This window comes from Lygodium microphyllum, chromosome 15 (genome assembly GCF_053477565.2).
Source record: "Lygodium microphyllum isolate KBCC chromosome 15, Lygodium_microphyllum_v1.1.10, whole genome shotgun sequence".
NCBI classification, from domain to species: Eukaryota; Viridiplantae; Streptophyta; class Polypodiopsida; order Schizaeales; family Lygodiaceae; genus Lygodium; species Lygodium microphyllum.
Window position 1 is genome coordinate 125,063,755 of NC_141149.1, and position 21,687 is coordinate 125,085,441.

Below are 21,687 nucleotides of genomic sequence, written 5' to 3' on the forward strand. Positions count from 1 at the left end.
GGTTGTTAGCATTCTACATTTTATATAATTTATCTTGACTTCTTTGGCTCTTGGAGCCCTTCATGTTGCTCTTGCTTTATCTTGTGATTGCAAAAATTGGAATTTTGGTTATGCTGTCCGATTGCCATGGTCATTATCAAGTGTGGGACGAGTGATAATCGAGCGTGTGGAAATTGTAGTGTACAGTGGATATGAGGGATCTCTTTCAAATTTTTGCAAATTCCAATAAACTCATTCGACTTTCAAATTTCCAAACTCTAGTGACACAAACACACTACAACATCATAATAAGAAGAAGGACAATAATAACAATTTAGGAATTAGGATGATACTAAGATCAAATTTCCAAATTCCCATGACAATAATAACAATTTAGGAATTAGGAAGATCAAATTTCCAAATTCCCATGACATACAGAGAGTTCAACAAGGTAAAAATTAAGAATACAAATGATGAATGACGATGATGAGACTAATAAGAATAGCTCAAGATCCCCCCTTGAAACTCTTTCCTTAAGGCCTTTTCCAACGCAGGACGAGGAGGAAGAACACAGAGAGAGGGAGAGAGAGAGAGAGAGGCATCTTCCCTTCTCCTGTCCCTGCCGTTCTCTGCGATCTCCTGCTTGTGGAGCAATTGCTTGGTCGCTCCCATTGTTCCTCCCTGCCCAGAACCAAAGACAGATGCTTCCTTATACGTGCTTCTAGCTTCCCTGCTCTTTTCGGAACGACAATCGGCCATCGTAAACCCTAGGGTTTCTGTTCGGAGGAGAAAGCCGCAGACAGGCTTTCTTTCCCCCACCCCTTCTTCAGGCTTGTTCTGGATGATATAGCGGTTGCTGGTAGAGAGCGCAAAAGAGGCAGATACGCAGAGAGGCTCGAAAACATGGACGAAGAGGCGCAGAAGCGCAACACGGATTGTGTCTACTTCTTGGCTTCGCCTCTGACCTGCAAAAAAGTACAACATGTTTTCTCCCTTTTTGTTTGCCTGGTCTGTTAGGACGCTCTTCACCATGTCTTGAAAGTGTGCCTGTAGTTATTAGTGAACAAGCATGTTAAGGATTATACAGCCCAAGTTTGTATCCACTGAGCAGGATCCACAGCAGAAGAGGGTTTCAAATGCCCCCCTGGATGCCCGCACACAGAAGTAAAAGAATATCCATGGTCCAGTATGAGCATCTGGGTTGGATTACTAGTATCTGCACACTACACTAGCATCGATTGTTGAGGTACTTGAATGGGATTGTACTATGAACACAAGTCTTGTCGAGAAAACGGTCCAGATGGTGCGCGTAATGGAACTTGTAAAGCTAGCACTGAAGAATGCAGCTCTAGTGTCAATCTTTGAGTCCTGAAATGAGGCTTCAAGTATTAATTATTGCTTATTCATAAAGGATGAATGTGGCAAAGAAAGTTGTGATTGTGTTGATACTAGACGAGGCTCTTCGTATTTCTGCTCTGCATGTAGATAAGTTTGTGGTCATGAATGGCAAAGAAAGTTGTGATTATGTTGATACTAGACGAGAGGCTTCATATTTCTGCTCTGCATGTAGATAAGTTTGTGGTCATGAATGCCAGAGCTTGGTCTCATTGTGCTATGATTTTCCCTTTGCAGCATGTTATTTTTTCATGATAATTTTGTGACATGCAATGGAATGGGTCCATAACTTTGCATGTGCATTTTCCTTGAGGTTTCATTTGATAAATGTAATAGGCTTATTTGTGAAAGGTGGTTGCCTTTATTTAAACAATAATCAAATTGATTTATGTCTTACATGCGAAGACCATTAGTTACTCTACTGGTTGAAATACAAGCATGATTATTTTGTATTTGTAAGTCACTGGTATATTTTTTTGTCATGTTTTCTCATCTTTCCCTATCTCACAGGGAAATGGATGCGAGTTTCGACATAGTGAAGCTGCAAGGATCAACCCTAGGGATTGTTGGTTTTGGCTCAGTGGCAATTGCCTTCATGCAAATTGTCCTTTTAGACACCCCGTAAGTATCTCCGAGTTCATAAACTCTGCTTTTAGACATTTGTATGAGTTGGTCAAGTCCTTGTGTCTTGTTCTTAGGGCCTTGTAAACATATTTGACTAGAGTGAAGTTTATTACCTCAGAAAGGTCTTAGTTATCTCAGGCTGGATGGCATATTGTTTTTACATGTGTTGGTAGTGGAATCCCTTATTGGATTTGTGGTAGTATATCAAAATTGAAGATGTTAGTTAGTGTTTTGAAGAAGAAAGTTATGCTACATGCTATGGCCAATTAAACTTGCTTTGTGCCTTGTGACACACATGATTGATAACAAGGGTTGATTAACTTGATTGGCTGCAAGTTGGCCATATTTAATTAGTTGATGTGTAATCACCCTAGCTTAGTGCATGTGTATGTGAAGGAGATAGAGCAACGGTGTAGATTTGGTTTGATTAAAGGCTATTGGTAAAAATTAAATTTTGCTTTGTGCCAAAGGATATGGTGGTCAATTGATTAATGAGAATATTGTTGATGTTTGGAATGGAAGGAACCAAGAATTGTGTTTGAAAGATTGATAGGTCAAAGTGCTTATTGTGTAGTTCACTCCCAAGCACCAAATCTTGAACTTGGATGGACCCTCAAAACTTGAAAATTAGAAGCACTTGTATTAGCATTTTGCTGCAATGAAGGCATTGAGAGATGTTTTGTTAAAGGATCACACTATGGCATAATGTAATATGCTTTGGGGAATAGCTCAACATGTAATGCAATGACATATTAACCTCAATTTTGGCTATAATTGTGGCAACTTTTCTTTGAGTTTCCCTCCTCTGTTAGCTTTCAAAGCTTGATGCTTTCACATTAGATATGTCCCAAGGCATCTTATGATTATTCCTACTATGAAAAAAATATTGTTTTGAGTTTTCGCATGTGGATGTATCCTCTATTGTTTTGATAGTGGTAATTATTCATGTGTGGTTTGTAATTGATTTAAGTGGTTGGAATTTTAGATATGCATACGACATGAGTATGGTTAAGCAATATGTGCACATGTTGTTTGACTATGATGCCAATATGTATTTTTAGTAGTGGCAATGGATGCTTTTGCCACATTGCAATGCAATTGAAGACGATTGCAAGGATTTAAAGGGAAAGGTTTGTTAGGGGGATGTGAATTTTTAATACTTTGCTTAGCATTTAATTTAGATATTCATTAAATGTACAAGTGTGAGAAGCACATGCGTTGGACAAGTTAGTTAAGGCATAATGGCAAGCCAAGGGCCCTAAGATGTCGGTAGTTGTCAAAGGAAAAGTTGTGATTGTGAGAGCGCAATATAAATAGAAACAGAAAAACGGACAAAGAATGGAAGAGAAAGATTGCAATGAAAGAATAGAATGGAAGAAAATTTGCATTGAACTTTGAAGGAATGTTGATTATAAGGATTGATCAGCCCTTGCATGTAGCTCAAGGCATTAGTGAGGGCATTGAGGACACTGGACCAGGCTGATGACGGATAGCAGTACTGAAAGATTCTTGAATATTGGAATGTGTTGAAACCTACAAAGAAAAATGACTAATCAACTAGGTGGTATGGCTATAAATAGCAAGAAAGATTTAAAACTAGTCGATTGAATAAAATTGGGGAAAAAAATGTTGGCCAACTTACATTATTTAATGCAAGAAATGTAGTGACAAAAGAAAATACTGTTCGCTTCATCTTGTGTGTTGTGAAGATAGTAAAAATCCATTGGAAAAGAAATGTACTATGTTGAAAAATAACCAATCAATGTGAACATAATTAAATTAGCTAAAAAAGAAATGTATGCTCTAGAAAGAGTTGTCTCCTTCATCAAAACGCACGATAGATTGTGGCTCATAACACCAGAAAGACCCTAATGTCATGATTTAACTTAGATTGTGGCTCACAAACAAGAGGTGACGACGCATGATAAATATGGTTGCTAATATACTCTCTTAGAGGTTGAAGACTAAAGAAGATGCAAATTTGAGGGTAGCATGAATAGTGTTGATGAAGTTCGTCGATGGAGATGGTCGATGAAGAAGCTTCTTGTGATTTTAGAAATCTCTCTCTAAAGCACTAGGGGTTAGGAAGTCCACAATTGTATCACTAATATTATCTCCCTTTGAAATAAGTGTTGAGCTAAAACACGTTTTATAGCTGATGAGTATTTTTAAACAACTCCAAAACATGCTTAATTAATGAAAAATGCAAATTTGATGTGCAGTTCAAGAGTGTTTTAGTGGTCCCTTGAAACCCTAAATTTTAGGGCATCCTTCAACATCTATAAATAGATAGGTTGCTCACCATTCAACCTTATCTCTTTTGTGCAAGTTTCTCATCCTTGTGTGTAGATCTCACCCATCGATCTTCCACCACTCTGTGCAAGTTTTTCACCCTTGTGTGCAGATCTTAGCCATTGATCTCCCACCACTCTCTATGCAAGTTTCTCACCCTTGTGTGCAGTTCTCAGCCATCGATCTCCCACCAGAAGGTGGTCCAGCCTTCTTGATTGCTGCTAACACCTCGTTTGCTCCTCTATTGCAGTGTTTTATTGTCGCATTTTATTGTTGCGTTTTAATGGGGCGTCCCTACTGCTGCATTTTACTATGATGTTCTACTATTGCGTTTTGCTGCTTCACCCTCATTATCAGGCATCTACAATCTTCTTCTTCAGGAGCGGAGCAGAGTATGGTTGACGTTCAGAAGCCAAAAGTACAAGAAGATTAGAAGGCCCCAAAGACAAAGGATCCGAAGCCAAAAAAGCAACCTAGATTCAAGTTGCTATCCGACATTGAAACGACCACAGACTTGAAAAAGGTACTTGAGGATCTGATTCTTAAATTGCAAAATTGAATTCACACTTGGAGAAGTCTTGGGGATTGCTAAAAGAGATTTTCATGATGTTATCATCGACATCATTAAAAAAAAACGACAAGTTATTGAAGAGCCAATGTAGGATATGATCCATCGAGAGGCTTTACCTGTTGGCGAGGCTATTCTCTATGGGTTATAGATTGAGGAGATTGATTTTGATAAGGAGACTATTGAGGGTTCTATAGATGGAGCTCTATATATGCAGTGACATGTAGAGCTATGTGTTGGGGTAGATTGTTGTATCCTTGTATCATCAACCATTGTAGTCACATTACCTCTTTTCTCTCTTGTGTTATCTCTTTGTCTCCTCTCCATGTTCACTTTTCCTTTTTGTTGCGCACTCTCACATTAACTTTCTCCACTATTGTTCATTAGATCTAACTACATACTTCTGCATTTTGTACACTTTTACATTCATTTACAACATTCATTTGCTTCAAAGTTTCTTCTCTTTGTCTTTATCTTTATGTTTGAGTTTTGAGTTTTGCATTTGTATTTTGCATTTAGCGTCATAATGACATGTGTTTTTGAAACCTTACTTAATATGTGGATTAAATTTTAACCACATGGTTAAGTAAATGTTGCATATGTGAGGTGTAATTGGGATAAGAGTAAATCTACGAGTCCAAGTCTCGAGGAAATCACGGGATGTCAAAGGCAAAAATTGCTATAAGCTATGCTCCACAGGTACTTGGTGGTATTTGGTGCTAGTTTTGATGGCATGGGTCATTCATTTGGCCATAAGTGTGAGTTGGTGACACTAGAGAAGTGGTGTTTAATGGTACCTTATGTCAATTTGATGGTCAAAGATGGAGTAGAGGCACTCGGGGATGGAAGTTACCAGAGCCAATTTAATTATTGGCCAGTTAAATTATTTTTCAGGGCACTGAATTAACTATTAGATTAATTTTCAGTATTGAAAGACTGAAATTTAATATTTAATTATGGATAATGCTAGAAAAACCATTTGGAAAAGTTGCTACTTGTTAAAAATGCCTATGTACTGAATTAACTATTAGATTAATTTTCAGTATTTAAAGTCTGAAATTTAATATTCAATTATGGATAATGCTGGAAAAACCATTTGGGAAGGTTGTTACTTGTTAAAAATGCCCATGCAAGATTGAAAAACGTATTTAGAGTTTGGAGAGAGGCATTTTTAGTATATTCAGCCTATAAGAGAGATTGAGGAGATGTTGCTGGTTTGATTAGCACCCATTGAAGAACCTTTTGAGGCAGCCAGGGGCAAGAGAAAACCAATCAATAGTAGGTGATAGCATCTACAAGTTGTTGAGATAGGGCAATAGCAGTAAATGACTGATTGTCTGAAGCTCTTTGCATCTACAAGCTGTTAAGACAGTGCAACAGCTGTAAATGATAGATTTTCTTTAGTTCTTCGCGAAGGAAGTTTGAATGTTCTCTTATCTCCTAGCCTTTCTATAGCATTTTCTCTCATCTCCCAACTTTTCTATAGCCTTGCTCCGAAGATTACAACATTGAGATTACCAGAGGTTGAGAAATTTCAGATTTCTTTGTTGTAAACCCTAATTTGCAATAGAAATTAGGGTTTACCAGGAACCTTGAGAAGTGTGCCAAAAATTGGAAGCTCCAAGACTTGGATTTAACAGGGTTGAAACAGTTTTTAGCCAAATTCAAGTGGAGGGACGAGCAAATCAATGAATTTGGGGCATTTTTTCTCTTCATTAAAGTGGGTGAAGGCCAATTGACGGCCCAAATCAAGAGGCAAATCAGATTGAAGACTTGCTGGTCGGTTTGGACATCAAGGGAAGTTGGAATACCAAAAGGGATTGGGAGAATCCCATTGTACATCAATTTCTTTTTGAATTTAGTTGAATAAATACCAAAAGGAGCGCCAGTTTTGGGACCAACAAGGTGTCCAATGTCCAAGATTATATGGTAAATTGTGCATTTTAGTTTTCTGAATTTGTTAATTGCTGTATATAGCGCTTAATCACGTATTTACCACCCTATTCAAGGAGGAAGACTGGTTACATTTAGGGTTTGAGTTTTGCTTGTCTGTGCCTGAGTCTTTGTGTTTCAGTCTTGGTCGTACATGTTGTGTTTTCTTAGTGCAAACCTTACCATATCTTCACAAGGAGAGGGACTCGGGAGGTAGAAGGGAATCACTGAAGGAGGTGGGAGATGTGGTGGAACTTGTGGAATAGATGGTCCATAAGCGAGAGCGGTTGCAACAAGAGGCAACTACCTTGAAGAACCTACAGAAGAGAAGGGGAATGGAGCTTGTAAGGCTTGCTCTCTTACCAAGTTGATACTAAAATAGCTCTTGAATTAGAGTCCTCAATAAAGACGACCTACTCGATGAAGACAACCTTGGTATTGAGTCTAGTAAGGCCATGAATAGATAGGAGTGGAAAGCTAAAATATGGAACATGTAGGACTTTTGAAATGAAGCATGATGAATGAGCTGGCAATAACAACAAAATGCCAATATTACTAATAAGTACTGAAGAAATGTCACCAACAATGACAAGACCCTCAAATGGATGAAGATCTCGGAGCAAATCTCTTTGTGAAGTCATATGATTGGAAGCGCCACTATCACTGAGCCAAGGACTCTTTGAAAAATAAAATGGTTGAAAGATCCATTAAGAAGGTTGCCAAGTGGCAAACTTTCCTATGCAGACTGTGGGAAAGGTTGTTGGGGGCTGGTTGAGGGTCATTCCAGCTATTTTGAGCATTGTGGAGGTTGAGAGAGAGAGAGAGAGAGAGAGAGAGAGAGAGAGAGAGAGAGTGAGCTGTTGCTGCAATTTTTCAACCGTTGGTGGTCAGTCCAGCCATTGGAGACTAGCAAAGAGCTGCTGCTAACTGGTTAGGAGGCCATTGGAGGGAGGCAACAACCCTTGTAGGTTGTCTATAGGTGGTTGTTGAGGCCCACAAGCAATTGTATGTAGGGCTGTTGTTGATGGTGGGTTGAAGTCATTTAGCCACTTCCTGCAAGGCAGTAGCAAATTTGAGCACTTTTTGGCGATAGAAGTCAGAGATTTATTTCTCTTTAGCTTTCTCTTCCCCTATGAGAAACCTCTTAGTAGATTTCAACCATTTCCAAGCCTTGCTAAGGAGGAGTTATGTTTTTGCTGCTGTAAAGCCTAATTTATAGTAGAAATTTGGGTTTAGTAGCCACCTTGGGTCCCATTCTAGGAAATTGATGGTCAAGTACTTGAAATCAATATGTGGGATGCAAGGGATTGCCAGAGATTTCAAGAAGCCAAGCATCCCAATTGGATTTACGATTCATTTTGACTAGCCAAGGATCAATTAGAGGTCAATCCCTTGCTAGATAAAGGGGCAAATCAAATTGAAGGCTTGTTGGTCATTTTTGAAAGTAAGCAGCATTGGATAGTGAAGGAGATTGGAACAATCTTCATTTATTTAATCCATTTGCAATAGAAGTAAAGAAATACCGCAAGGGGCGGAAGTTTTTGGGGCCAATTGGTAGTCTATTGTCTAAGATTGAGTAAAGTTTAAATCTACAGATTTGTGTATTATTGCTTGTTGTAATTTGTGGTAAATCAGGTCATCTACCACCCTTTGTAGGAAGGTTGTTTTCAGCAAGGTTCTCCAATTTTTGCGGCCAATCGGGTGTTCATTGTCTAAGATTAATTGGTGACATTTATATTTTAGTCTATATGAACTTTATGGTTGCTGTTATTAGCATTGAATCAGGTAATTTACCACCCTTTTGAAGAAGGCAGGTTGGTTTCAATTGGACATCTCATTTGTTGTGGCATTGTTGTCTTCTTCTATGAGGACTCCCTTGTAAGCTCACTAGGGAGTTGCTTTGTGTGTTTTTGCGCCCCTTAAATAGGGGACAAGGTCCTACAGGGTCATGTATTTTAGAGGGGGCCACTCTACTTGGATGGACTGGCTTAGATTGGGTTTAAGATGTCAACTCTCGATGCTCCACTATAGGTTTTGATTTCTCTTTTGGATTGGGAGCTCTCTCTTAGGAGTAGTAAGAAGCCGCCTATAATGGTACTATCTTCTATAGAGGCACTGGTTGTTGGCAGAGATTGGCTTTCCATAGATAAAACCCACTCAGTTGCATGTGGGCAACTAGAATGCCGGGTGCCCTAGCTTTGGTTGGCTAAGAATCCAGTGTTTCATGTTGGACAAAGCACATAGATGTTCAACACGATTTTGTTCAATAGTGAATCATGGGTTTCAATGTTCAACACTTGTTCAATTAGTGGCTGGAGGGTGTATTCACACCAGATTTTTGAGGCGACCAGCTCAGTTGGATGGCGACAAAATTTTGTTCATTATTTTACACAATTGGTAGATTTACTACATGCCTACACATCATCTATCAAAAGATGACGTACCAGCGAGATAGTAGGGTTTGCGGGGAGGAACACGGAGTGAACTCGGCAAACATGGACAATAGAAGAGAAGAGAGAAGAAACTCTGATGAACGGAATGATGAAGTTCTGAATCATGGAGTGAATGTGATACAAGGGAACAAGGGTGCCGTAGCACAAGGAAGATGATGAAGACAACCATGAATCACGAACCACCGTGTCCTCTTGAAGGGGTGTGAGGGCAGTGGAGAGGTTGGAGAGAAGAGGTGACGGACTGAATGAATCAGTTGTGAGGAATGAATGAGAGAGTGGCCTATAAATAGGCATAGTCAGTCTAGGATGGCGTTCCTTTTTGGGGCTGCAAACCTTGAATGCAAACCCTAAACGCAAAACGCAGAAATGCAAAAACGCAAACTGCAGGTGAAGGGTTTCTCAACAGCATCGACCAGTTTTGGCATGCTAGCCATAAGACAGTGGCTGATCATCATTCTTCACTGTAGTTTCAGCACACTCCAACTTTCAAGACTCTCCTCCATCTTCTGGTGCTGCCTTTTGTCATCAACTTGATCCAATGCTCTCTTTGATGCTTTGAGCTGTGTACAGGGACTGATCAGTCACATTGTATTCAGCATTCTTTGGGAGTTCAGTGCAGAGTTAACACTTCCTTCTTTTGTTTCATTGCAGTCTTTCTCTTCCCTTCTCTCTTGGTGTTTGTGCTCTATTCCATTGCACACTCACAGAAGGATCTAGACATCTCCGTGTTTGTGTCCTTGTTCCATTGTGCACTCTCACAGAAGGATCTAGACATCTCTAGGAATAATGTGTGAGTACTCATGAAGACGAAGAGAAAGACAAATATACAGATTGCTTTGATACCATGAAGGTGATCAAGAAATGCAGAGAAAGGGGGATGCATAATGTGCACCAAGTACCAAGGCACTATGTTAGTAGAATGCTGCTGCTTTTCAACGACAATCGTCATCATTGTGTCCAGTTTGATGTTCCAAAGGGAACTGCTGTTTAGTGGGGTCAAAATTGGTCATTTTCCCTATTTGCTGCCAGAACTTGAAAAGATGGCCAATTATCTGCCAATTGTATTCTAATGTAGATCGGTTGTAGCATACAATCTATTTTATAATATAGTTCAATTTCCATTTTTTGTATTTGAGCTTGAAGTGGAAACAGCAGAAAATTCTTAAGGCTGGTAGTCAGATTTGAGGAGTGTAATTGTTTTTTCATGTTTTGAGTATCATGGTCGGAGGACATAATTGATTGATGCTCTTACTAAGGTTCCTTCTTTTTAAGTTGTTTATCATGATTACATATCAATACATATTGGCTGTACCATGCACTGAAACGTAGCTAAGGAACATTCATCCATAAACATTCATTTAAAGCCTCCTCCAGACTAAGTTAAACTTCAGATGTTTTTCCGTCTTGTTTGATGCTGCTAGATAGTGTTTTTGTTTGAAGTTTTGCTATTACTAGGCTCTAGATGGGCTGCCTCCTCTGGACTAAGTTAAACTTCAGATGTTTGTGGGTTTTTTCCTGTGCTGCAAGGTTGTGTTTTTATGAAGTTTTGCAATTACTAGGTTCTAGATGGCCTGCAAGCTTAGTCTTCCCAATCTTTTTCCTCCAAAACTTCGTCAAACTGTGCTGATACATACTCCCTATGCTTATTTTGCAGCCGCTTGATGGAAGACCTTTGTCAACTTCAACTCCAGTCCCCACAGCTACAGTTGCAACAGCCTCAACTTCAACAGCTGCTGCAACAGTGTCAAGCAAATCAAAAACACCTTGTTACTACTTTTCACAAGGGTATTGCGCAAAAGGTGATAAATGCCCTTTTATGCATGGCCCATCAGTAGCATCAAGCACCGAAGGTTTTCAGAAGCCTCCAAAAGTACCAGTTTCTAAGGTGTTAGATAAAACCAAGTCACTGAGTGTGGCCAAAGAGAATGGGTCAACACCCAACAAAGAAAAAACTCAGGAGGTGCAGGCTCCTTCCCAAAGGAAAACTGTCTCTCACTCTCAACCTCTGAATCCACAGTCAAATGCATTTCTGGCATTGCATAAAATAGCCCAGAACAATGCAGAGAGATCCAGGAAGGTGGAGAGTACAGTTGAAGATGGGAAAGGAAGGAAAAGTACTGATCAAGGGAGTAAACTGCATCTGGCACTGGAATCAAATAATACGTCATGGCAGGGTGAAAGAAAGCAAAGACTTGAGGATGACGTGCTGCAGCAGGTTCAGCTTGCTGATAAGAGATTGCTGCAAAGTTTAGCGCGAGAAGATAGGAAGCAGAATGGTTCAAGGACAGCTGGGGGATGGAACAATATACCTCCTGATTATGCTGATGATGAATCAGATCACTCTCTCCAAAAAGAAGATGGTGAATTTTCGGGAGAATTTGAACCAGAAAGAAGCCGTAGTCAAGGGAGAATGAAGCAGTTGGATGACTCAGTAGATTTTGAGAGTGTATCATCTAGGGGTTTTGGACTGTCAGGTTATTATAGTAGAAATTACTATGAGCAGGGACCTTACGAACCGCATGATCAGCAACCTGATAATGATTCTTCTCAAGTAGGAAGGAAGCAAAATTTTGCATACAATTCAAGGTCAAGCGCCAGAGAAAGACTAGGGCTGTTTGTTGAACAGAACAGTCAAAACATAAGTGGTGACCTTCGTGATCACTTAAGACGCCGGAAAAGTGAATCTGTAGGTCTAGAAGGTCGTAATAGAACAACCCATCAAGATGCAGCTGAAAGGTTGTTTCCAAAAAGTCAGGTTTTCAGTGAACGAGCTGGCCAAAACAACAGACTGACATCCAGGGGAGTAAAACGACAGTATGATAGTGGGTCTGTTTTTGAAGGAGGCAGTCCTGAGAGAGGCTCATTAAGAAGCTCTCCGAACAGGCGGTCAGCAGATGCCCTTTCAAGAAGTGAAACAAAAGAAAAGGATAGTGGTTGGCATGCCTCAAGTGCAAACAAACAGCTGGAACAAACAAAAGAAATGCCTGAATTTGTTGGGCCAAAAAGTCTTGCTCAAATAAAGGCAGAGAGAAGAGCCGGTGCAGAAGCAGGGGGCAAGGCTATTGATGGAGTGGGTGATGTTAGAAGTCAAATATCACGACCTCTATCTGCAGATGGACAGCTGGCTCTCAAGAGTCAGGTACTTGCAACCTTGGGATCCACTTCTGACAACTTAAACAGAGAAGGTTCATCAACAAGTGAAAGAAAAGGTAGTTCTCAGGTAATATCAAGTCATGAAAGTAACTTTGAGGGGCCCAAGCCTTTCAGCTTAATATTGAAGGAGAAACGTAAGGCAGAGCCATTTGAGGAGGCTGGCATGGAGATGGCATCCAAAAGGAGTGCTCATGCCACTGCTAGCAGTGTGGAGATTGGGGAAGCGCCAACTGCTGCTACTGATATATCTGAACACTTTCAGGACGGGGAAGGTCAATCTGGTGTGTTGGACAGTGGTGACACTGCTCATATTGAGTTCAAGGATGGTATTGGGCAAAATAAGTCTCCTACTGAATCATCTCTGCAAGAAGTTTCTGTTCAAAGGAGTGGAGGACTGGAGCTAGCAAAAGGCAACTTGGAGGAAGCCATGGAAGGTGGCTCAGGAATTGGTGGAAATGCATCGGGTGAAGACGATGGGATTGAGGATGATGATGACGAGGATGATTTTGCGAAGAAACTGGGGGGGTTTTTCTCCTAGACTAGTGAGTAATGAATATTTTGAAGTGGTCTGTAGTTCCATTGTTGTTTGCTTTTGAGTTACTCCTATCTCAGAACACTATCTTATAGCCTCTCCTTATGGTTTTTCAGGTGAGTATACAGTAAGGCGCGATGTAAAAGAGGTGAGCCTTGCTCTGCAAGCCTAAGAGGGTTCTTTTGTCCTTTGCACAAAAGTGCTGCAGATGTTCAAAGGTTCTTTGCACCGACTCTTCGTACTATTTGTGTGAGCTGTTGCTCTTCCTTGTTTTTGAAGCTACAAGGATGATGGTCCCCATATACAGCTTAGTTTACTGCTAGTTTATTCATTGGCCCTTTCTTGAATGTGCCGAAGTGCTGGACAATCACATTTTAATGAAAGATGTTCCTTTTCATGTACACTAATGTCTTGCTCTGTTTACTTCCTGGTTCTGCTGATGCCTGTGTGCGCAGTCTAAGAATCAAGGATTTTCTCATATTTGTCCGGGAAACATTTTTGGTATCCAGTGCAGTTTTCTGGATTTTAGGTCTTTTCAGTCATCAGTGGAGCTGTCTCTGCCAGAGTGCTCAAAAATTTCATTATTGGAAAAATGAGAATCCCCACTTGGGAGTTACTGAGATAAATCTTCTCTCTCTCTCTCTCTCTCTCTCTCTCTCTCTCTCTTTAAACGTGAATATCTTTTGGTGTATAAAGTCATGTTATCTGACATGAAGACCAAATAAGGAATGTGTATATGGCAGGAAAATGGGTACTTTGGAGACTTGCAGACGTGTACTGGTGTTGAGAGTCAAAACTGTCTACTTTGCAAGTTCTCAAGATACCAGACCTAGATTTCTCGGTGATGGACTCAAAACTGCTAATATTTGGTGGAATATCGACAATGTAAGGAGGGGCTTTTCATGCTTCTATTTTCTCCATCCATCATTTGTCAGTACCACTAACTAAACACTAGATACTTTGACTCATATTCTATTGGAGTGGTTTACATACCTAAGCCAAGCAATAGCGTAACAATCTTCTTTACACTTTTTGTATGGAGAAGTATTAGTGTTTGCAAGGCCTGAGCCTTCACAATATCTTGTTATACACATTACACATATTTTCATCTTATTGGGGTAGATCTTGGGGTTGGAAGAATGATCCTGGAATGCTTTTCCAAATGTTCACAAGTGGTATCACCTGTCTTGCTCCCTCCCATGTGATTGGCATGGACTTGAAAGGTTGGTGACTAATGTAGTTGCAGGGCATGTTGCCCTTTTTGAAAGATGCAACTAAAATATTAAGTCATTGTCCCAATCGTGCTGACCTAGTTGAAATTTGGGCTTGAGAGGAGGTGGGTTTCTCTTGCTAGGTGTATCATTTGGCAACCTAAGGTTGTACGTTTCAGGAAGTTCGGGCTATTGGCCACTCGAACTCTTGGTTGGTCTTGTTAGGGTCCCATTGTGATCAAGTTTCATTGTTCGTGTGGCCCTATGTATGTCTCAAAGCAATGTTGGTGTGGCTCGTGTGCTCTTTTTGCTAATATTTGGAGGGGACGCACTATCCCTTGGGGGCATTTGAGCGTGTCATCTCAAGAATGAAGTGTTCCATGTGCAATGTGAATTTATGGTTGAGCCCTCTTCAAAATGTTTAGAGGAGGGAAAAGGAGACTGCATTCTTGCTATACAGTTTCATGTTAAGGTTAGCCTTGCTACATAGTTGCTTTCTTATGTAAGGCTCGCCCATAAAGGGCTTGATAGAGGCTTTTGATTCTTTGTCACTTTGTGGGTTAGATTAGGTTTGAGCTTTTGTTTTCTTTTGTATTTAAGTGATATGTGTTCTTTTTGTTTCTTGTTGCTTTAAGATATGCTTGCCATGGCTAAACAATTTATGCTTTCATGTAGTGAGTTTATTTCAACATTGTGTCATCATGATTGCTCAAGCTTATATTATTCATTTTACTTGAACTCTATTTGAAAGTGGGTTTTATTAACTAATTTGGTTTAGGAATTGTAGTCTTGCATGTAAAGAGGTCCAAATGAAGCCCTTAAGAACATGACACTAGACATGCCAATTTAGTGACAATTGCATGAAAAATAAGCTTATATGAACCTTTTTACAATTGTCATTTTGCACACTTGTGTGTCTTCGTCTTCACTAGTGGTAGGTTACAATCTTCTCAATAAGCTATAGCAAGGGCAAGGAACACATTGACACATTAAGATCTCACCTTGTACTCTTCTTTAAATCTAGGATGTCAATGATTACAGCAGCAATTGTGTTGGAACACTAGGAGGGTTGATTGTTCTTTTGAAGTGGTGCAAGTGAGCTACATCAATAATGACAACAAGGTTGTTTATGCAATGGGTAGACATGGTCTTTTACTGCAAAAACACACAAAACCTACAGAGCCATTTTGACCTTAGTTCATTTAGCATGCCAAGCCCAAGTTTACTCAAGTTCTTGGAGTAAATTTCAGGTTGGTGGGAGGGGGAGGGGGAGGGGGAAGATAAGGGTATTTTTAAATAGGCATTGAATGCACGCGATATAGAGAGTCTACATGCAGTGAATCCCTCCAGGAGCAAATGGCCTCAAAATATGTGCAAACTATCACTACAAATGTGTGATATCACCACCCAACCAAACATGACCTTGATGATGCTTGGATACTAGAGTGCAAGTCACCTAGTAAAGAGCCACATGTTAACCATAAAAAATGAGAGGAGTGATGAAAAAGCAACGGTGGAATCAACAAAGGTAAACAAAAAGCAAAGAGAATCGCAAATCAAGCAAAAGCCATAAGGTGTATAATGATTGCTATAATTTCTAGTTAATGTTTGCAGACATATTGTTTATAATATTATTTTGAGAGCTAGATGCATCACTCTTGTAAGTTGTTTTCACTAATGTGATGGTTAGTGTAATCAAAATACATATACATAAATCAATGAAGCACATATGAGAGCTAAATATGAGAGAGCGAGCTAAATACGAGAGAGAGGTGCCCAACTTGAGTGGAAGTCCAAACTCAAAATTGTGTGTATAAAAGCTAGAGTGAATGGATAAGCTCATTCTTCTAGTGTGCAAACTTTAGAATATTTTTCCCTTTCTTGGTTCTAGTCTATCTTCTTGTGCTTCATCTTGAGAGTAATGGAGAGTGAGAGTGAGGGACTTGGAGAGTGAAACTTCTTCCTTGCATCAAGCTCTTCTCTTCTTTCCCTTCTTCGGTGAGAGGTAGATAGGAGGAGAGGTGGGATTGCTCCTCTTCTTCTTTGCATTTCCTCTTATAGATTGAGCACTTGTGGATTAGATCAGGAGCTATGGAGTAGAGGAGGTAGATTGAGGGCCATTGAATGAATCGTGGAGCCACCATCAAGCTTTTGCTTTGTGGCATCGAGAAGAAAGTAAGGAGATGAGTTCACTACACCCTTCTCGAGTTGTTCACTCTTGCTTTCATGTGGTTTGAGAGAAGGATAGATAGATCAGTAGCTCCAAATGTGTATCAATTATGTGAGAGGTACCTATTGTCGAATCAGGCAAAGCCCTTGAAACAATAGGCATTTTGTTGAGTCCAATATCAAGCTTGTGAATGTTCTGACATTTTGGTTCCATTGTGGGGAGACATGGAATTGACCATTGTAGCATATATCCTCTCCACCACACGATGGAATAGAAGTACATGATTTGGAATGGTATAGAAGTTTGGACTCCAAAATGGAATAGGTGCGCATCTTTGAAACATGGTGCAGTTTAGTTAGGAAAAAATAATATAAGAAGAGGTAGATTTGATGATGTATTCTTGGTTTTTTGGTGGAAGAATATGATAATGAGGAAATAGGAAAAAAAAGCCAAGTTTAGAAATAAACTTGAAGATTGAAAATCACAAAAAAAAAAAAAAAACATTCTTAGGTCTATGCACTCCACCCTATGGCAAAGAAAAGGTGAGGGTGAAAAATCAGATTAAGGCTTTTAGGTAAGTGCTTGTTGGATAGCTCGATGGTTTTGGGGTTGTGCTTGGGGTGAGGAAGGTTACTTGTTTTAGAAAGAACCAAGGCATAGAAATTGGAAGTTTAATAGTATCGGTTCATGCAAGTAAATTGAGTCCTAGCAATGTCTTTTGGCTTATTGGAAGTAGGTTGATTCAAATTTGGTTGCTGGCTCCTTGAGTTAAGAAAGGGTAGCTTCTTCTTAGATGCATGAGACCATCGAAGGGAGTGACATGTCACTCTTGTTGAAGCATTGAGGTTGCACCACTAGGTCTTTTTGCTTGTTGATTAGACACACTACATAAACTGTAACATCCTTGGCTACTCTTAGCAAAAAAATCCCCTCTCGGATGGCATGCTTGACTTCTATTGCTACTCTTGGCCCATTTGTGTATTGACCCCAATTGCCTATCATAAACGCCACTTGGACATGGCTCTACATTAGCTCTTGGCTAACTATTAGTAGTGTCTTGATCACCTCATGCACCGTGCCAAACTCTATGGCTTAGCCCCCCAGCACTTGGATGGCCAAGTCCAACCACTATGCCATTTGGCCCCTCCTCGGTCCACAGTTGGTGGATATCAACATTACTTAGTTGTTCACAAGCCCTTAGCCCCTTGTTTTCTACTTGGTCAATGTGGCTTGAGTATCTACCAATCTTGATCAATCGAGTCTCTTGAATGGCTGTTAGAGTTGACTCTTAGAAGGCAACCTAGGGGTCATGCCCTTTACAAGACCACTTGGCCTCCCATGCCACAACCCTCATTTGACCATTTTTCTTTCCACTTGACCACATCTCCTCCACTTGTCCATTCGTCCTACTCCTTGGCTGAAAACTTCTCCAAATTGGCCATTCATCTACTACTATGTCCAAAAACTGTCCATTCAGTTGATTTTGTGGTCGAGAGGCCCTAAGGCCTTCATTTGGTTGATTTTGTGGCCTTATTTTTGTTTTTTATTTAGAAAATAATCATTCAATTGTTTCTATACTCTCAGCCCTCTCTCACACATTTATCCACCTTCTTTCCCTCTTGACCCACCCACTCCACCACATAATTGCTTAAGTTCATTACTCAACCTATGCAAGCTAGCTTGCTTGGCCTCCCTGTGATTACACCACCTCTCATGGTGCTTAGAAAAGATTAGACTAGAACTTGTGCACCACGCACGAGGATGTTGCAACATCCACTTGCAAGCTACATAACCCACAACTCAACCACTACAAACATGATGCTGGATGGTAGTGAGCTCAACCTTCACTTTACTTGGCCCTTGGCCCTATTATTGACACTAGGACTGTTGATCCTCGTGATGGCAATATTAGCTCAGCTCTTGTGGCCTTGAGCTCCACGGTTGTGGCTTGTGAGTCCTTGCCCTAGACATCACATGCAACCTTGGACATCTTGGGCAGTTTTCACACTTAGACTGAGCCCACATGAATGATCAAATGGCTCCTCTAATGGCCATAGGATTAAATCACTTGGCCATAAGGGTGGGCAAGTCCCCCTAGCTAGTCTCCACCCTTCATGCACATGTCACCCCCGAGGTGGCCATGCCACACCCTATGTGGCATGATCATTGACCTTGATGGCTTGAGTTCAAGATCACTCTTCATGTAACCACTATCATTACGGTAGCTAATCACTATTGGCCCCAACTAGTTAGTTCATTGCATCTCATTTGACTTATGCATGTGTCTTATGTTCTAAATGACCACTTGTAATCACTACACATTGCAAGTGGCCATTTAGACCACACCCCACATGGGCATATGATTAAATCACTTGTCTTCCCCAAGCTCTTAGTCTCAGCCCTTCATGCACATGTCACCCCTCAGGCGGCCATGCCATGTCTAACCACACTTGACAAAGCATGATCATTGATCTTCATGACCTGCATTCAAGCTAGCTCTTAATGTGGTTATTGTTAGGGTGACCTACTATTATTTCCTCGAGAGTAGTCAGCTCATTGCATCTCATCAGACATGTGCATGTGTCTTGTGCTAAGAGGAACTCTAGCTTAACGTCCACCCTCAAGAATTAACCTTGGCATGAAGAGAAACTTGCAAGCAAAATTTCATTAGAAACCCTTGTTCCTTAAGCCATCAAGTGAAGGTGAACCTAGGATTAATGTGGATATTGAATGCTTGGACCTTAAGAAGGATCATCAAGTTGAGAAGAGGGTGCACAAAAACAAACCATGCAACCTTGTACAAACTAGCCTAAATCCATTGAATCTTGGAGTATCAGCAATAAGGTCACATTGCATAACCAAACCCTCACCTAAGGAGTCATGACTTGAGGACATCGATGAGACTTACTTGAAACAAACTAATGGCAAGGTGAGAATCACCCAATCATGCAAGGGCATTGGCCTTAGGAGCAGACATGAACATCATGCACCACACTCTAGGCACCCTTCCTAGGGACCATCCTAGTAGCTTCTAATCCTAGGAGCCCATCGATCCTTAACATTACCCCTAATACACCTAGTGCTCTAGTTGAAAGCACCCCTAGCATTGGGACCCTTATACAACCACAAGACCAACAATGAAACATTTTGCATATGCACATATCAAGGAGCGAACTCATCAATGAGCACCCCATGGCATATATATGAGTCTTTGTACATCTTTGCCTCTTAATGAAAAACACGTGCATAAAACTTATGATAACACAAAGTTAGAGGGAAAGATAATAAAATATGACTAGGAAAAATTGCGAGGGGAGACATTCATAAGTCTTACATGAGACTTACTTAAGGCTTGTACAAGTCTGACTTGAGGATCCAACACTTTTACAGGAGTGAATCCTTGCATTTTAAGATGACACAGGGCTAGGTAAACTTGAAAATATATATTTGAGCTCCAACCCATTGCTTCCACTCATAGGGGGGACTAGGAACCACTCAAGACTAAGGGATGGAATACAAAAGTAAATGACACAATCCAGTGAGTGTGTGGACATTGGGAGAAATGATAACAAGTTGTTTGGCATTCTATTGAAACCTTTGAGCAAGGGAGCTCATTCAAATTGGGATTCTGGTAGGCATAAGGATCATCAGGGAATTGAAATTCCCAACAAACCTTGCACGCATCAAATGAGCTTGTTGTAGAGCCATGCTAAAAGCCATACTTTTGGGGATAACTCTACTAGGAGCCCCAAAACTGCTTGCATACCAACAAATAATTCAAAAACCTTAGGCTAGAATCACACCTCCAACATTGCACATGATTGTGCTTCATTGAATTGAATAGCAATAATAGGGCATAGGGAGGACGCATTGCATTGAAGACTACTTGACTATAGCCAAGGAAACTAAAGAAACCACAAAGTGTGAATGTCAATGTGCTTAAAATTTAAGGACAATAATCACAACATTCAATGTTGAAAATTTCTTGTAAACACAATAATTTTGGAAAAGTGGAAAGAATGATTTAGTATGAGTTGCACTTAGGACACTTGAAATGTAATGATTTAGCATGAGTTGCACTTAGGACACTTGAAATGTAACTCAAAGGATTGGTTAAGAAAAGTGGAAAACTTGGCTATGCACACATGCTCATTCATCGTAAGAATTTGGCAAAAAGAATTGTAAACACCACTTCCCTTGCAAGAGAAATTATTGCCTTGCAAAACAAGCACATGAAAAAACAAATCATGACCACATAAAAAAAAAAAAGATTAGGAAACATAAGCACCACACTTGTAAAATAGTAACAAGGGACATGGAACCACATCGCAATAGACATAAACGAAAGAAAGATGAACATGTTGCTAGAAACTGTAAAAGGGAGATGAATCGAAGTGAGAATTTGTAGGAGACAAGAATAGGGAGCAATCGAACCCAAGTGATAGATCTCAATAGCTAGCTTCATTATAATTTTTTTGCACAAAAAGTGTTTGCATAAACTATTAGGGGTAGAGGCATTTGTGCCTAGTCGCTCGTGGTATTAGTTACACTAACAGTACCAACAACATGTATTAATACATGAACCATGTATTAGTTGCTCGCACACCTATACAATAGGTGGCGGGTGCCCATCACTGTCACTTTATTCTTTATTCTTTCGGTGGCATTTGATTAAAGGGAAGTCCAATCACACATTGGGAGTGTTGGAGTTCCCACATCATCATCTCTCTCTCTCTCTCTCTCTCTCTCTCTCTCTCCCCTTCCACCATTGCTCTTGCTCCTACTGCGTGCTTCCTCTTTAGTTCACTCCCTTCAATTGGTATCAGAGTCATTGCACCCGCATTGAGGAGATCTTCCCCTTCAGTCTATTTTATTCTAGATATGAAAAGCTTTAGCTCTTCATTCATAGTAGCCATGGTTTCAACTTGTCAAGGTAACCATTGATGCTCATCTTTCTTTAGGCCTCTCTACACTTGTTGTCGGAGACCTTCTAGGGGATACTTTAAGCACCATCAACAACCTTTCAACCCTTAGTAGCACCAGCATTGTGCTAATTAAAGGCATTAGCTAAAATAGGTGCAAAATTCAATGTGAATTTCTCAGGTCTATTCTTCTCGACTCAGCCCACTTCCAATCATCTCTTGTAGCCTTGAACATGCTTGGGCAATAGGCAAATGCCAAGCTCGCAACATTGATATTGAGCATATGGCATTGCATTTGAGCTTCCATACTTTAGTTCTTGGCTGTCATACATGACAACTTGCTATAATAATATCTGGGGCAACATACTCTCAGAGTTTGGAGCTCTCGTTTATGTTTACTGATGCTTATATGGTACCTCGTGCTTGAGGGATGTCGTGACATTGTCTTGGATGCTT

The 21,687-nt window shown here is 40.3% G+C and overlaps 1 protein-coding gene across 1 annotated transcript; it reads left to right on the forward strand.

Moving 5' to 3' along the window:
• The first annotated feature begins 502 nt into the window (after nucleotides 1-502).
• LOC148025023 (uncharacterized) lies at nucleotides 503-13,954 on the forward strand. Its single transcript, XM_087694719.1, has 4 exons — nucleotides 503-954; nucleotides 1,885-1,995; nucleotides 10,898-12,938; nucleotides 13,045-13,954. The coding sequence occupies exons 1-3, from the start codon at nucleotides 883-885 to the stop codon at nucleotides 12,932-12,934; spliced, it is 2,220 nt and encodes a 739-aa protein (XP_087550845.1). The 5' UTR covers nucleotides 503-882; the 3' UTR covers nucleotides 12,935-12,938; nucleotides 13,045-13,954.
• Nucleotides 13,955-21,687: the final 7,733 nt, after the last annotated feature.